Source organism: Rhea pennata, chromosome 1 (genome assembly GCF_028389875.1).
Source record: "Rhea pennata isolate bPtePen1 chromosome 1, bPtePen1.pri, whole genome shotgun sequence".
NCBI classification, from domain to species: Eukaryota; Metazoa; Chordata; class Aves; order Rheiformes; family Rheidae; genus Rhea; species Rhea pennata.
Window position 1 is genome coordinate 77,775,860 of NC_084663.1, and position 16,596 is coordinate 77,792,455.

The following is a 16,596-nucleotide window of genomic DNA, read 5'->3' on the forward strand; positions in this document are numbered from 1 at the left end:
GGGGGCTGCTGTTCCCATAGTGACCTGTATGTTGTGGTGCGGCTTGGGCGGCGGTTAGCGCTTGTGCTCTGGCCCGGCCGTTGCGCGCGCGCGCGCGCGGCCTCTCTCGGCGGCATGCACAAGCTGGGGCTGCAGCGAGACCTGCAAGAGGCGGCTGCCCTGGAGCGGCGGCGACAGCGGGAGCTGCAGCGGCAGAGCCGCATCTTCAACGTCCGCGGCCGGACCATTGGGGTGAGGGCGCTGTCGGAGCCCCCGTCCGGGCCGCGGCGGAGCAAAGAGACGGCGGCGGTGGTGGCGCCGCCGCCGCCCTGCTCTGACATGCCCCGAGGAGACCAGCCCAAAGCATGGGCCGTCCTGTGCAGCGTCCGTGGTTTGGGGCGGCCGCGCCCGTCTCCTGGGGGGGAGGATGGGCCCCGTGGCGGGCCGCGACCAGCAGGCGGCGCCTCGGCGCCGCCTCAGTGCCCGCTGACAGGCGTAGCGCCAGGCTGCGGGGGGAGATGCAAAGAAACCCCCGGTTCGCTTTTGAGAGCAGTGGTGCACTTTAAAAGGTCGCTGGTGAAAGATTGTCGAGAGTCTCTAAGCATCATCAAGAGTTATTTTTTTGGCAGTTATCACGGGTATGCGGCTTTGTGTGCATAAGGGGGATTTGGTCTGGCTCACTGCTGTAGTGCTCAGGGCAAGATTTGATTTGTCCTTAAAAGGAGAAAAACACCAAGCCCTGTGTTTCAGCATATGTGTAGGAGTTAACTTTATGGAGCAATATTTTACTTTGGGGGTAAGCCAGAAGCCTACAGAGTCAGCAAACACAATGAGGAATAAAATAATGAGTTTTACCATTCTGTTGTGCTGAAACATTTCTGAACTGTTTGATTCTCACCAGAAGTAAGGATAACTGCTGTGAGAGACCTGTTCCTGGAAGGGGTCCTGCAACTGCTGCCTATTGTGTATCAAGCAAAATCTGACTATTCATTCGGGCTACTTTTATGCACATAGAACTCGTATCTGATTTTACCCAGAGTGGATGTGAGAATGTGAATGCCATTCTGTCTGAAAAGATCTATGGGGCTGGTAACTGCAGTCCAGTGGTTACTGTCTTCAGTCATCTGTGCCTTTATAACCTGAATGTTGGGAAACTTAAATTGCATTACAGTTACTTAAATTCTGCAAAAGTCTGCGTAAAGATTTAGAACAATTCAATTAGTTTTCCTGTAAGATGTCTTAAGGACCAAGTTAAGGATGGGGAGGGCTGTGAAGTGAAGTAAGTTTAAATTTTGTTTGTAAAGTGTTTCAGTTGCACTGTGTTGATGCACACATTGTGTTAGTGTGTGCGTGAGCTGTTACTAAGTAGGTGACCAAATTTAGTAGGTAGTTACCAAATCTAGAATTTGTGAAATAGATCCAATCTATTGATTTCATTGGACTGGGGGGATTGCAACAGATGTTAGTTTGATCCATCTGGTGGTAGATTGGTTGAGGTTGGAGGGGACCTCTGGAGATCATCTAGTCCAGCCCCCCTGCTCGGCAGAGTCACCTACAGCACGTTAGACAGGGTTGCATCCAGGCAGGCCTTGAATACCTCCAGAGAAGGAGCCTCCACAACCTCTCTGGGCAACCTGGTCCAGGGCTCCATCACTCTCACAGTGAAGAAATTCCCCCTCACGTTCAGGCGGAACTTCCCGTGCTTCAATTTCTGCCCAGTGCCTCTTGTCCTGTCACATGGCACAACTGAAAAGAGTTTGTCCCCGTCCCCTTGACACCCTCCCTTCAGGTGCTTGTAGACATTGATAAGATCCCCCCTCAGTCTCTCTTCCCCAGGCTGAAGAGGTCCAGCTCTCGCAGCCATTCCTCATAGGGCAGGTGCTGCAGCCCTCTGATCATCTTTGTAGCCCTACGCTGGACTCTCTCCAGTAGCTCCATGTCTCTCTTGTACTGGGGAGCCCAGAACTGGACACAGTACTCGAGATGAGGCCTCAGCAGGGCTGAGTAGAGGGGCAGGATCACCTCCCTTGACCCGCTGGCAACAGTCTTCCCAATGCACCCCAGGATACCATCGGCCTTCCTGGCCACAAGGGCACGTTGCTGGCTCACGGTCAACTTGTCATCCACCAGCACTCCCAGGTCCTCCTCTGCAGAGCTGCTCTCCAGAAGGTCAGCCCCCAGCTTGTACTTGTGCATGGAGTTATGCCTCCCTAGGTGCAGGACCCTGCACTTGCCCTTGTTGAACCTCGTGAGGTTCCTCTCCGCCCAACTCTCCAGCCTGTCCAAGTCTCTCTGAATGGCAGCACAGCCCTCGGGTGTATCAGCCACTCCCCCCAGCTTGGTATCATCAGCAAACTTGCTGAGGAGGCACTCTGTCCCCTCATCCAGGTCATTGATGAAAAAGTTGAGCAGGACCGGCCCCAATACTGAGCCCAGGGGAAACCCATATTGTTACTTTTGGACCTTATGCGGTACCAAGGTTTACTGTAGAATTCTTCATGGTTTTACCTTTGCCTACAGTTTACAGATTTACCTCTTGACCTAACTGGTTTAGGCAGTTGCACATTACAGCATTAACAACATGATCTGTTTTACATCGTTCTCCCTTGATCTGAACAGATAATAACCAGTTTTTAGCCAAAGACTATGAAGTTGGAGAGCTATCATCTTCTTGTAAATTTTTTTGAAGAGAGTGAGTGACTTGGCTGGTAGAAAAATTAGAAATAAAATCCTAATTTCTGTGTGTTTACTTGCCTCCTTCCCCTAACAAACATAGGGCTCAAGTCGTCTGTGTAATGTAGGGGTATAATAGCATTTGTTATGCCTTAGGATAGTCTGCCTTGCTGAAATAGCACTTTCCAAGGATGTGAATTTGCTGTTCCATACCTGCCAGCTCATTGTAGATATCTGCATGCGTCTTAAATGGCACCCAACACTGTGTTTTGGCAACTGAATCAAGCTCTCTCTGTCTTCAAAGGATAAGACTGAAAAGTTTCTTTCTATACCGCTGTATTTTTTCAATGTACATTTAGTGAACGAACTTTTTTTCAGATGTGTGTTGTTATAACTTACTGTAATTTTGATGATCTAAAACCTCTACTGCTTGATAAACAGAAGCAGAAGAACAGAGAACTAAGCAGAAATGCCAGATATAATAGAGAAAATGTATTCTCTGTAATGCAACTTAAAATACATATGCTGGAGCTCTGTGTATCATGTAAGTGTATTTTATTCTAATTTGGTACAAAAATACTAGTCATTATTAAAATGAGGCAAACAAAAATACTCTTCAGGGGATTTTTTTAATGTTATTTACATTGAACAGTGATATGTGTGTACTCTCTTGGTAGTGACTTTATATCTGTCTCACAAAACTATAAATCAAAGTAGTTTGGCAATGCCTGTTTTTAATACTTCAAACAAAGTATCTCTTACAGAGCTTTTTTTTCATTTTAATAGGTTGATAAAGATGCTTTGGATACCCAGATCAAGGAAAGGAAAATTCAAGAAGCAACTGAAAAAGCACAAAATGAAAATCTTGGTATTTTCACAAACAATGTTATGTTTCTATTTACACTTACAAAGTTTTACTATCTGTTTGTTTCTTTTTTTTCCCCCTTAATGTCTTTCAAACTGCCATGTTTATTTCCAAATGGAGCTTATCTCCTTGAATCTTGCATATATGTAATAGCACAATTGTAAACTTTTCTCTAAATTGAGACATACAAGCTGAATCCTATTATATTTAGTCCTTCTTATGTTAATATATTCGTAGTATCTGTTTTTATTTGACTGTAACCAAGGTATGGACTTGCATCACTGGATTTATATTGCTGTAATTAAAGTGGTAGACGATTCCTAAAGGAAAGGACAGAGTTTTCAGTGTTGTCTTTTAATAAATGCTGATAAGTAGCGTTTAGAGATCTCAAGATACCGATTTTTTTTTTAAAAAAACAATTAATTAATACTGGGTTTTTTTTCAGAATAGTGGCAAAATCGTTTAATTGCTTTTTTTTGTTGAATTAGGCTGTGTTTTAGCTGGCTGTTCCTCAGTGAGGTCTTCTCTGTAGATTATTTTTGCTAGAAGCATGAGTCATGTACAGCAGGGCTGTGAGCTGTTGCTGAGTCAGAGCACATGCCCATACAAATATTTCATCCACGTGCCCTAACTTTGAAACCCTGTGAGACCCGCTGTGGTTAGAACACTCTTCTGTGGGATCATTTGTAAAGGGTCCACAGACTAAGCTCTCTGTGGGTTTCAAGGTGACTCAAATGTAGCTGCCAACTTCCATGTCAAGCTCCTGCTGCTGGTTGTGATTTTCCTGGAAAATACCCTGGCAGAATACCTGCCAGAATCTGACTCTTAGGAAACTGCCAGAAACAATGTGTAATCTGGCAGAGAAAATGAGATTTCTTGTAAATTGTATTTAAATGACTAGATAATATAATCTTTCTTTACTGAATCAATTACAAAATTTTGATTAAATGATGAAGAGATATTAAGCTCTTCCAATTAGTGTTAACCAATTTTTATTTTTAGAGTTAACCAATTTCTATTTTTAGTGAGGGGAAAAAAATGATTGAAACTATGAATTACCTATGCCCCTTCTGTTTGAGAGACCTTACTTTCTTTCTCAATAGGCAACTTAATGCATTTCAGTAACAATTTTAGGTCAGGAGTAGATGTGAAGAACTACTAAACAGTACGTAGTCTTCATATGTTCCAGAAAATTTTCTTTTTTTAATGAAATCTCATAGAGATCTGTATCGCCATCTGTTTCACATGCTCATCTTTCATTGTATTGTAAAAAGATAATTAAAAAAATAAAAAGAATTATATAGTTGAGTATAAACACTCTAATGTTAGTTATCAGATTTGTTCTTGTAGATCAAATATTTTCCTAAGATCTAAAAGTTTGAAAATTTATATTCTGTTTGCTTCTCTTATTTTTTTTTGCCATCCTACATGATACATGTACACTTCTGAGACCTGTAGTTTCACCCTGTCCATAATTTTTTCTGTAGCTAATGAAATGAAGCAAAATGACAAGATCATGTGTATGTTAGAAGAACGACAGAAAAATGATATCAGAAATATAAATAAGGCTATCGGTGAATTTCGGAAGAATTTTCAGAAGCCAGAAACAAGACGTGAATTTGACCTGTCTGATCCCGAAGCCCTAAAGAAGGATACGCCTGCTCGACTTTCAGACAGTGATCCTCGATGTACTGTGTCTGGCTTGCAGAAGTTCATGGGTGAAGATTTAAACTATGCTCAGAGGATGATATTTCAAAAGGAGCAATTAAGGGAATGGTCTCTTCAGCAGCAGAGGGACTGGAAGAATGCATTAGCTGATAAAAAATTTTCAGGTAACAAAACTAGACAATTTTATCTGCTTTGATATATCTTTGAAATCCTGGTGTATCTGACAAAACTATGGTATAGTCTATACATCAGATTCTGGCGTAGGAATATATTATATATTCAGTATTACAGCTTTTAGAAGTATTGCAGCATTTTTTATATTACAGCCTTTAATGTATTAAGTATCTCAATATCTGTAGTTAATAGACTGTATTTTTACCTGCAGTTCATTTTTTGTTCTACAGCTTAAATGAAAAGTTAGAACATTTTGAAAAAACATCTATATTTTGCATGTTAGAGAGTCTATTTCATCAAACCAAGTAGTCTGATTTCTACTATTCTAGAGCAGACAAAATAATTCTGATTAATATTTTTTTAGTTTCTATCATGAAAAAAGTATTTTTCTGCGATACATAACATACATTTTTTTCTCTTTTGTCTAAGTGTTAAAACAAGATGGGTTACATAATAAACTGATTTCTTGAGTCATCTGAAATTCTAAAATGTAAATCTTCAGCGGTAGGATGTGGGAATAGTTATGTAATTCAGTTTAGTATATTTGTAGTTTCTCAATCAGCAGCCTTTTTTCTTTCTTTTTTTAATAGTGGCATGTATGTACAGCACATCATGACCATGAATATTAACTGAATTTAATTTTAATCTAATTTAGATGATCTCTATGAGAAGAATAGGATTGAACTTGACCGAAAGTCTATGGAACTACAAAGAATAGATGAAGAAATGAGACGTGCTGTTTGTGCAGCTACTAAGGATTTTAATAGAGCCCAGGTAAGATCAGATTGTCTTATTTTCCTTCTCTGTTTTTTTTTCTTTATTTTTTTTTTTTTAAGCTTAACAATGAGTAACTCTGCAGTGAATAATGATATGGCAGGAAGGGTTTCTTAGCAGCTGAGTTCCAGGCTTGTTTCAGTAATCAGAAAATACAATTTGTTCACTTCTTTATCTTCTAGAGGATCTAGTTAATTCTCTGCCAGAATTCTCAGTCCTAGACCTTAGCTTTCTTGCTAAAAAGAGGGGCAGTTAGAACTCCCCAAGCTCTCAAAGACTTCCAATCTGCAAATTCAGGTAGCGCAGAAGCTGCGCAAGCTTCTTTCTGGCTTTCAGAAATATCAGTCATCTGATGAACTTAGTACTTTGTGTCCACTTGCTTATCTTTTTGCCTGTGTGGAAATAGTACTATCAGTACCTTTGTCTTTATTGCTTACCTTAATTCCCCACCAGCACCATTTTTGGCGTTTCGACTGCTTCCTTAGAACTTCCTTAGAACTTAGAGAACAGGCTCATGTCGTGTTTTAGTATTTGCCTTAGTATCATTATCTGTCAGGTTCCAGTACTTGGTCTTACTGCTGTGATACTTTTTCCCCCAGCACTGGTTCAACTTATTCTTTTGTTATTTAGCTTTGGTCTTTATTTGCAGAATATTTTTCTTCAATAACGAAGGTGAAAACTAAAATGACTCTCACTAGGTTCTTCAAGTGGAATTATGCTGGTTGAGAGCCTCTAAGAAATTCTCAACATGCAGGTTTATGCTTGTTTAAAGAGTATCTCCTTCAGCTAGAGTATAGGAAAAATTACAAGGGCAGTGTGGACCATTTTACTTTGGTTACACTAATGGCTTGAATTAGCTTTAAGTTTATTCAGTCCCATCAAAATAAGCCAAACTTAAATTGCCCACATAAATTACAGTATTTTTTGGTTTAAATATATAGGTGCAAGTCTTTATGTCAATGTTGCTCAAGCCCTTAGAGGCACATCAGGTATGTAATTTTGTCTATGGCTAGCCCAAGCTAATTGAAAAGGGTTTACTGCTTTATGTCATGGCTACTGGGTGTTTTGTGTGAATATCTATCACAGTAATAGAAGTGGGTGGTATGCTTAAAAAAACAGCAGTAGCCCAGTTCAAGTTCCTAAATTTGTGGCAGTTGTTTTGATTTGTTTAACACTTAGGCGTATACATTCTCCTTTACTTGTGTGCATGTTAAATATATACCAAAGACCTTCCCCCCTCCTTTGTTTTTCCTAATGTAAGGATGTAATAGTGCAGACTGTTGCCCCAGTTTCCTTTTAGTTAACTCTTACTTTCCTCTGCTATCTTGTAAAGGTTGGAGTTGCATCTTGCAGCTTTTTTTTTCTTTCATTTTTAGGTCGTTAGTTTGCTAAGTTGTTAGACCATAATATTGTTTTCAGTGTTGACTGTTACTTCTGAATGCTTGAGAAATTCTTTTTTTTTTTTTTTTTTTTCCTCTCTGAAGTACAAGAAGAAATCTGTGTATCTGACCTTGAATATTTATAGCAGGAATCTCCAGCAGTCTCAATATTTTCAGTAGCCACTTTGAACACCTTGATATCTTGAAAGTGCAGTGTCACGTTGTATTTAATATATACCTGTTGGAGATTGCCAAAAGAGGAAGTTTTCCTTTTGTTCTCTAAGTTTCATTTGTAGCTTCTGTCTCTCGTGCATTTGTAGCTGCTGTCTCTCGTGCATTAGATCTAATGATCACAAGCCTTTAGGATGTGTTTTGATTGTTTTTCATAGTCAATGGAAAATTAGATCTGTGGAATGGATGACTGCTAGGACTGACTCAAAGGAGAGAAGGCTGTCAGAGGAGGAAGAAAGCAAAATGATCCTTTCTAAGGCAAACCTCAGTTTACTCAATTTGAGTGATTTTTGGATCAAGGATACTACGAGAGTGAATTCTGAGAAAGGAAGAAAATCCCTAGAAGTTGGCTTTGGGTCAGTCATTGTCTGAATGGACATCATTTACAGTCCTTAAGGTTGCTAGTATCTTTAGGGGATTAAAAAAAAATCTGAATATCCTTAAGTAGTCAGTCGTAGCAACTGACTGAAAATGTATCTCTGTTCAGCACAACCTGTTTTCATTAGAGGACCTGATGTTGCCACCCCTGTGACAGTGATTTGACTCTCTCCAGTTGTAATAATACAATTAACAGTAATTTTATTGCTGACAAGCTTATTCCTAATGGTTCTCTTTGTTCTTCTGGAATTAATGAGCATGACAATGAACTGATATGTTTGCCATCTTTCTCAGTAGTGAAGGATTTAAAATGTGTATGGGAGTTGGAAAATTAATGCTGGCTAACGCATTCTTGGTTGAGAAGTATTTCTTTTGTCCTTGTTACAATGGAAGATTTTTGAGTACTAGCTTAAACTACCAATTATTCCTACCAACATCATTCTTTCCTACATGAGTAGTAATGTTTTGAATTTGGAAAGCCAGGTAACAGAAATGAAGGGTACCCTGAGCATTAAGTAGAATTTTTACTTCTTTTTAATATACGGTTGTGATTCTATAGCAGAATCTTAAACTTGCAGATATAGATTCCTTTCTAAGGATAGTAACACCAGTGAATCTCCAAATTAGCATCAAAGTAATGTATACAGCAATTTTTGTTTCTGAAATTGGAAAGACAGAGTCTTCTTGCTTTGTAAAGTACAGGACTTGAATCCTTTCCAAGATGTTTTGGAGACTATGCTGAGGAAATTAGAGATCCTCAGTAAACACATCCTCTCATTTAGTCACCTCATGTTTACAGACTTCCAACAATCTTGCAGACCTCACATAAGCAGTACTTATTTCCAGACATACTACAGGAGCTTGATAGCTTTCCTAAGAATGTTATCACAGACATGTGCAGGGTAGGATGGTGTTATTCCCTCAACATTGTGCCATCATTAACACATCCAGATCATTAGCTACTTCAGAGAAATTTTTTTTTCAGCTTTTGAGTAAATTATGAATTTATCTTAACTGTGGAGCACTTTTTCGTCCAAACATAGAAGAAGAATGATAATTGTCTGTTGTTACCATTCTTCAAAGCATGTTGTGCAAATGTCTTTTTCGTCACTTGCATCATATTTGTGATATTCAGCATCTCGAATCATCATATTCAACATTTTTACCATATTTTCAGGCATGAGGAAACTCAGTGCATTTGGGGGCAGGTTTAGCTCAGTTGGTTAGAACGTGGTGCTACTGACGCCAAGGTCATGGGTTCAGTCTGCGTGTGGGCTACGCTGAGGGTTGGACTAAATGATCTCCAGAGGTCCCTTCCAACTTTACCATTCTATGATACTCTATGATAAATTGATCTTTAACAGAGTTTACTAACCAGAAGTTTCCAAATTGAATGTGTTAGAGTATCTGCATAGTATAGCCAGTGGAATTGTATTGATTGTGCAGATGAAAAATATTTCTTTCACAAGTTTCTGTGACCCAAGGCAGGTCATTCTGGTCACTTGTGAGCCTTGTAGCTTAGTCATAGTGCCTTCAGTAGCTGTGGTGCATTCCTTTAGCCCTGTATTGACAGTAGTTAGTTCCTTGCACAATCAGAACTTGGCATTATTTTTAGCAGTGAAGTTCTGACCTTGTAATACTGCTACCTTCTTTCTTCTTTTGCTTTATGACTTGTGAATCAACAGCAAAAGGAAGCCTTTAGTGCTAGGGAAGACAAAAATCAATGTAGATTAAAACAAATGCATGAGTACATATTTGTGCATCTGCTTTTTCTATGCTACACTAATGAATCTATTTAATTAGGGATTTGGTTTAAAGGGCATCAGATTTAGTCTGTGTTTTATATCTGTCTTTTGTATAGTCATTAATCATGAGTATTTAGTAGGGCTAATTACATGGCTATGAACAGAGCTGGGGGTTTCCTCAAGTTAGGTTCCTAAACAGCTCTTTTTAGGCTATTTAAAAACTAAAACAGCCTAAAAACTAAAGTTAAAAAACTTTAGGCTCATCTGCTTACTGAAAATAAACCAAAAACTCTAAATATAATTTGCAGATCTGTTGGTAGATCTCTATAAAGTGACGTTTAGAATAAAAAATACACATTTTAAGCTTCAGTAATTCTTTATTATAGTCTAGTAATTATTTTTAAAAACCCAATCCAAAATGACTTTCTGTAAAATATAATTTACTTCAGCACATTTTGAGAACTAAAATACTTGCTCAGTAAATAACCAAGCTGAAAGTACACATCCAGATACTCTGTTTTGTTGTCTGAAAAGATCACAAGATTGAAAATCGCTGGGGGGTCCATGTTGTCTCTGGCCCTCCCCCCCCAAAAATGCAAAAGCAAAAAATGCTTTAAATTTCTGGTAAAACCTGACTCATTGACTTTAGTGAGATTTAAAAGATTGCATTTTGTTTTCAAAACATTATTCCATGTTATAGAGCTGATAACTACTAGATCTGAAGTTGATGTTTTGCCACTTTAAATTTAATTTGCTTGATTTATTTTCATTTCTCTAAAAGCATGGATTTACTTTCTTATTCTACAGTAGAGTGTACAGTCTTATTAAAGAGCTGATAATTATTTTAAATGGACTTTTTTCATCATCTAAGTTAAACTGTAGCTCAGACTGTTTAGCACTTGAACTCAAAAAATGAGTTATTGAGCTATTTATCTTTTATTAGTTTGTTTGCATTTCAGCCACTGTTGCTATTTTGATAGAAACCACCATGACTAAGCTGTTTTCAGCTGTGGAGTTTATTGATCTAGGAAATAGTACTTAGTATTACATATTATTTCTTTTTATTCTCTCAGACCTGATAGGTCATTATCCATGTTTGACCAAAGAAAAATAAATGTCACTCTTTAATAGTTTAAAAGTGTGATGCTTGGGAGAACTGCTATCATTCAAATTCAAAATCCATAAATACAAACCTAGAGGTGAACCCAGGTATGCAGTCTTCTCCAATGATATGGCTCTCTGTGCTTGCTGAGTTAGGATTTTTCGTCTGGATAACATTTGCAAAGCAACAAGTTGCTGTACTTGTGTCTAGATAGTCTGTCATTTTCACAGTGAGAATGACAGATTTGTGTTGTCTCACTGTGAGAACAGACTTGTATTCTGCTTACTCATTTTCCACTTAACTGTACGCCACAGAAGATTCTTTCATCATCTGTGACTTTATGCATGACCCTTCAAATTTTGTTTGTCCTCCTTCACCTTTTAAACGTGTACTAGTGTACTACTGATTGGAAAGAAAACTACAGAGCTGTTCTACTTGGCTTGAGAATATTCACTTTGGAAGCTAATAATTTTAATTGGAGTATGGGACAGTCTTGGAGAAACCACAGAAGTAGGAATTCACTGGTCTGCTGCAGTTGATATACAATTGTAAGAAGACAGATCTAGCAACTTCTTTGTGCCCTAGAAAGAAAGAGATTACCTGACCACCATCCAAATGTAACCCAGCACTGTGCATTGTTCCATATGATTTCATTTACATGTTACAGTAGAACTAGGCAGGATTAGGACTGGATGATGCTTAACATTGTCATTCCACTTAGATTAGTTTACTTAGTCCAATTCTTTTATGGAAAGTAATTCCTTTTATAGTAAAATCAAACTCCACTGTGTGGAGTTCAGTAAGGAGAAAATTTCCTTTGAATAAAGAATTATGATCTTATTACGAGCATTGGGAGCAGTGATTTACATGGGAAATGCATATTATGTAAATATATGTGTAGTATTGGAAATAACAGTTTTATTCAAGGTTGTATTATGCATGGGAAAAAGGGATGAATTTAATGTTGTATGTTCAGGTGAAATAACTTTGTTTTGTAAGAAAAGCCAGAATTACATAAAAATTACTGTTTCTCTATGGTATGACAATATTAAATAAAAAATTAGATTTTCCTACCTTCTTAAACCACAAGACCATGACCATAGTAATCATATGTGATGCTGTTGAGAACTGTATGCAAGTTAGAAAGAAATATATTATGATAACTTTTCTTGCAATTTTTAGTTGGCATTTTCTCTTAGACACATTTTCAGTTCTCTCCTTTCACTGACTTTTAGGCTGCTGAAATAGCTGAGAGAAAAAAGCTAGAAAAGTATCAAACAATGAAAGATGATATGGCTGAAATTTCCAGCCTCCTTCAAGGAGACTTACTCTCTGAAAACTCAGAACAAGCATCTAGTTCCTTTGGTAGACGTTGTGTGATGACAGATCGATGGAAGGGAATGAATCGGGATCAGCTGATGGCAATCCGTTACTCTCAACAGCAACAAATTCTGGAGAAACGGGTATTTAAGCTTATATGTATATTTTATGCTCCTGATTTTAATAGTATTATAGGCATGTTTATAAAAATGTTCTTTTAAGATTGTCCTGCATATGTTACTTTAAGACTATGATTTCCATTGTTCTTAGCTTTGCTCAAATCAAATTATAATCATTTGGACTTAAAGCAGTGTATCTACAAGAGATGAGAAATATCAGGTGGCAGTAGGAGCTCTGAGGTTGAACTGGGAGGGAGGTTTCCCTGAAGCCCAGGACCAAGAGGACCAGGGCCTAGGGGAATCTTGGGGCATGGCCTGTGGTCACACCATTCCAGGGGATCCAGGGAGCAGGGTCCTGCACAGCCCAAGGGCCAGATTTCATGGAGCTTGGCTTGGCTTGAGATGGCATGAGCTACCTGTGAGGAAAGAACAGGAGTGGGCTGCTGCACAGGGTAAGGGGAGCCAGGAGCTGAGGGTGACAGCAAGGCAGGCTGGGGCAGTTCTCTCACAGGTGAGGGGGGGACACCCATAGTACTTGAGCAAGACAAGTAGAACAGGTCCAGTGATGCTGATTAGGTTCAGCTAAGAGTCTGAATGGGCAGACAGGTCCATAGTGATGAGGCAGGTTTGAGGTCAAGCTGGGAAGTCAAGTCAGTAAGGATCAGGGCTCAGATCAATAGGGTATGCGGTCAAACATAAGCATGGTTGTGATGTAGCTCAGGTAGAGGCCAAGGGCAAGAGGCTTGACTTAAAAGCAGCCCCAGAACAAAGGAAAATAGTCTCCAGGTGAGACTCTCAAATGTGTATTTTTTTAAGACTCAATTGTAGCACTATTAAAATGGGCTAGAGTTCAGGCAGCCAAATGCTCTGGAGAGGGAAGAGTGTATTCTAGGCCTTGACGTAAAATTTCCGTAACAACAGTTAAGATATCTCCAAGAATAAGAAGAGGTGGAAGGATTGTTCTTTTATGTGGTTCATATTTCTCAAAGAAGTTGTTCCCATTCCTTTTCATTCCTTTCCCTCTTTGTACCACCAATGTGTTTTAGAGAGCAAACTTGGTATTTAGTGGTGAGGCAACTGTCGTGTCAGGCATATACCTTGGCCTTTTTCACAAAAATCCATTTGTATGGGACAAGCTATTAATGTTGATGGATTTCAGTTGATTAGTATTTATCAGTCTCTAAAAATACTACCTAATGTATATTTCATGCTCTTAAATGTTCCTGAATGCAATGAAATTTTCTTTCTGCCATCCCCCACAACTATGAAACATATTCCGGGATGGAAAAAAATAAACATTGTCAGTGATTACTGCTTCAAAGGTGGATAGAGGCAGGCAGTAAGTGAAGAACTCTACCCCTCATATGTTGTCATAAGTGTACAGGCTTAGGCATTGTGAAGTAGGAAGCTACTTACCTCATTCACTCATCTGACATTGGTGGCTTTAGTTATTACGATGACTTGGCCATATTGTGAGCCACCTGGGGAAGGAACAAATGTTCCTGTTAACTTCTGAACTCAACAAGTTTCAAATCCTGCTACCAAGTTCTAAAAAATCCATCTTGCCTGTCTGGGTTATTAGTGAGAACTGTTACATCCAACAGAGAGAGAGAGTAATCTTCTGATTAACTCTGTGACAGTACCTTACTTCTGCCAGGGAGCTGATCCTAAATTTATTACTCTGTGCCAAGGTAGGAGTCTGTCCTGCTCCCTGGTAAAGGGTAGCTTCCTAATCTGTAGCATTTCACTTCTGCCTAATGCATGGGCTCCTACCAAGTTTGAAAATAAATACTTTTTCAAATTTTCAAATGCTACCTCTAGTGTTCAGTAAAGGTAAGTAAGTGGTGTGGATGAATTTACCAGTAAGTCTTTTTGACTGTTTTGTCTTTAAACAAAGAGAAAATGAAGCATTTCTTTAATTCCTATAGAGACTAAAGGAAGAAGAACACCAAAGAAATGCCGAGTGGGACAGGCAATGTATACAGGCTAGCAGAGCGCAGTTGCTTTTAGAGCGACATCAACGACGACAGAATCAAGAATGCCGCCGAGCTGTAGATGGTGTAAATGCAGTGCTCTCCCAGGAGCAGAAATCAAAGTAAGTACAGAAAGGTAACTTTTTTCTTTCTGAAACCCTTGGCCATTGACAGAATAGTTCAGCTTTCACAGAACTTACTTACAATAAGTTTCTTATTGTTTAATAAACTTACTACACATTTAAGCTCTTTTAAAAAAATATTTAGCTTAAGTGTGTGTTTTCCAGTACTATTAAAAAGAGGTATCTTCATAGAATAGGTTATGCTTGTTCTTAACTTACAGATAGGGAATGATAGCTGAGCTACTTAAATGTACTCCATTGAGAACAGACTATTAAGTTTATGTAGATAGAGAAAAACACTATTAAATGTGCAGAAAATTATATTACCAGGTGTAAAACAGTACATACTTGTTTGTTTTACTTAGTTTTATGGAACAAAAAACGAGTGAGTGTCTACTGACCTCAGTGTAACTTCCAGTATCTAATGGCTCAGGGTTAAACTAACAGCACGAACAGAGCTTTTTCCATAATGTATGACAAAACTAATTGATTCTTCAGCCCATCACTGAATGGGTTGTGGTGGATAGGTCTTATGTCTGCTCTGATGAAAAAGAGTAAAGATAAAGTGTTAAAAGGGAAGGGAAAGAGGGGGAATCAAACCAAGTGATTCAGTGTTCCAACCCGCCAGTCTTTGATTCTTTTTTTTTCCCACTCCTCTGTGTTTCCCCATACATTTCGCAAAAATATGCAAAAGTTCCAATACTTCACGCTTCCCTATTCTAAAAGCAAACGTTCTGAATTTTGCTATTTCAGCTTTTCTTTGTTAGATTCTTGAAGGTTATTTTAGGAAGAAAAAATGAATTACTATGCTATATTGGTATATGGCGTGTATTTTGGAGATACTATATTTAATTCAATTTCTAATAATTCTGAGTGTTTATGCATTACATCTTCTTTAGGTTTCTCAAGTAATCTTTATTATAATGAGAAAGTTAAAATGCTTACTAACTGCATTTTTCATTTCTTGCTAGGAACATGTATCTTAAAGAAGAAGCATATTCAAATTTTCCAACAGCCCAATATTATGCACAGTTTAATACAACCAGCCGATGACATTCTAGATACATCACTGAAATGTATACAAGTATGTAGAAATATTAAATTTCTTAATTTAGTAGCCTAATGTTGGCGGTGGCTGTTGTTGTTGTTCCCCACCCTGTCCAAACAGCATGCTCTAAACCAGATGATGGCCTGTTAGAGCATGTTTTTGCTAAGAAGACAAAAATGTTGGACTCGGTTTTAAACACAACTCTTCTTACCAAGAAGTACTGGTAAATAGTAGGTTGTTTGGCTGTTGTATCTCAGGCTTAAGTACAATATTTATATTATACATGTCTTTAGAAATCAATTTTTGGAAAGAAATTAATTTTTAAAATATAATGCTTCTTGATGCATTTTGGCCAGAGGGAATGCTACCTGATGTAGGTCACAGGCGACAGAACTTTGTGGCTTCTATGTGAGGAAGGAAAGACCTAGGCAGAAAGTTAAAAAATAAGCAGCCAGCAATTAAAGCAAGCAAAGAGGAGGAAATAACAAGTTGACAGATGCATTTATTTTTCCCCCAAAAAAGTAGGAACAAGAAAATGTGGATAATTACTGAGGCAATGATAGCATTCAGGCAAGATGCAGAAATGGAATATGTATTACAGTAAGTGCCTATGCTGGGGGAATGTATTGCTGCATATACCTTCACCCATTAGAAATAATGGAGAAAATTTGAGGACAGCATGCTTTTCTAAAGGAGAGTTTAGGGAGAATTTAAGACCTGATGTTAAGAAAGAAAAGAGCAAGTGCATGCCAAACAAGATGAAGGAGAAAGATCTTGGTGCATGCAGCATAGTTCACAGAAGCAATTTGCTTCCCATCATTATGGCTACAGAAGAGACTTACCAATGGAAGAACCAGTCAGTGGTATTTGTGAAATGGAGATGTGAAACAGATGGGAGGAATGTTTGGAGAAGAAAGGTAAGAAACTAACACCATAATAGAGAAATTGATGATGGAGTTATCGAGAAAATTAAATCCCAGAGGGAAAGAGATAACATGCAGATGGCCGGGAAAGAGATAGAAGACTTAATGTTCTAAAACAGAAGA

General features: G+C 38.5%; 1 protein-coding gene across 1 annotated transcript; it reads left to right on the forward strand.

Annotated features, from left to right (window-relative positions):
- The first annotated feature begins 114 nt into the window (after nt 1–114).
- Nucleotides 115–15,651, forward strand: RIBC2 (RIB43A domain with coiled-coils 2). The gene is made up of 7 exons (XM_062570796.1): nt 115–231; nt 3,439–3,520; nt 5,005–5,349; nt 6,015–6,133; nt 12,204–12,431; nt 14,336–14,502; nt 15,474–15,651. Exons 1-7 carry the CDS (start codon nt 115–117, stop codon nt 15,553–15,555), a joined length of 1,140 nt encoding a protein of 379 aa, XP_062426780.1. The 3' UTR covers nt 15,556–15,651.
- The last annotated feature ends 945 nt before the right edge of the window (nt 15,652–16,596 follow it).

Bases quoted from the DNA above. Each gene is read 5' to 3' on its own strand.
- RIBC2 (XM_062570796.1), top strand. From the start codon at position 115: ATGCACAAGCTGGGGCTGCAGCGAGACCTGCAAGAGGCGGCTGCCCTG. The intron at 6,134-12,203 runs GTAAGATCAGAT...ACTGACTTTTAG, and splicing joins AGGATTTTAATAGAGCCCAG to GCTGCTGAAATAGCTGAGAG. The intron at 12,432-14,335 runs GTATTTAAGCTT...TAATTCCTATAG, and splicing joins AACAAATTCTGGAGAAACGG to AGACTAAAGGAAGAAGAACA.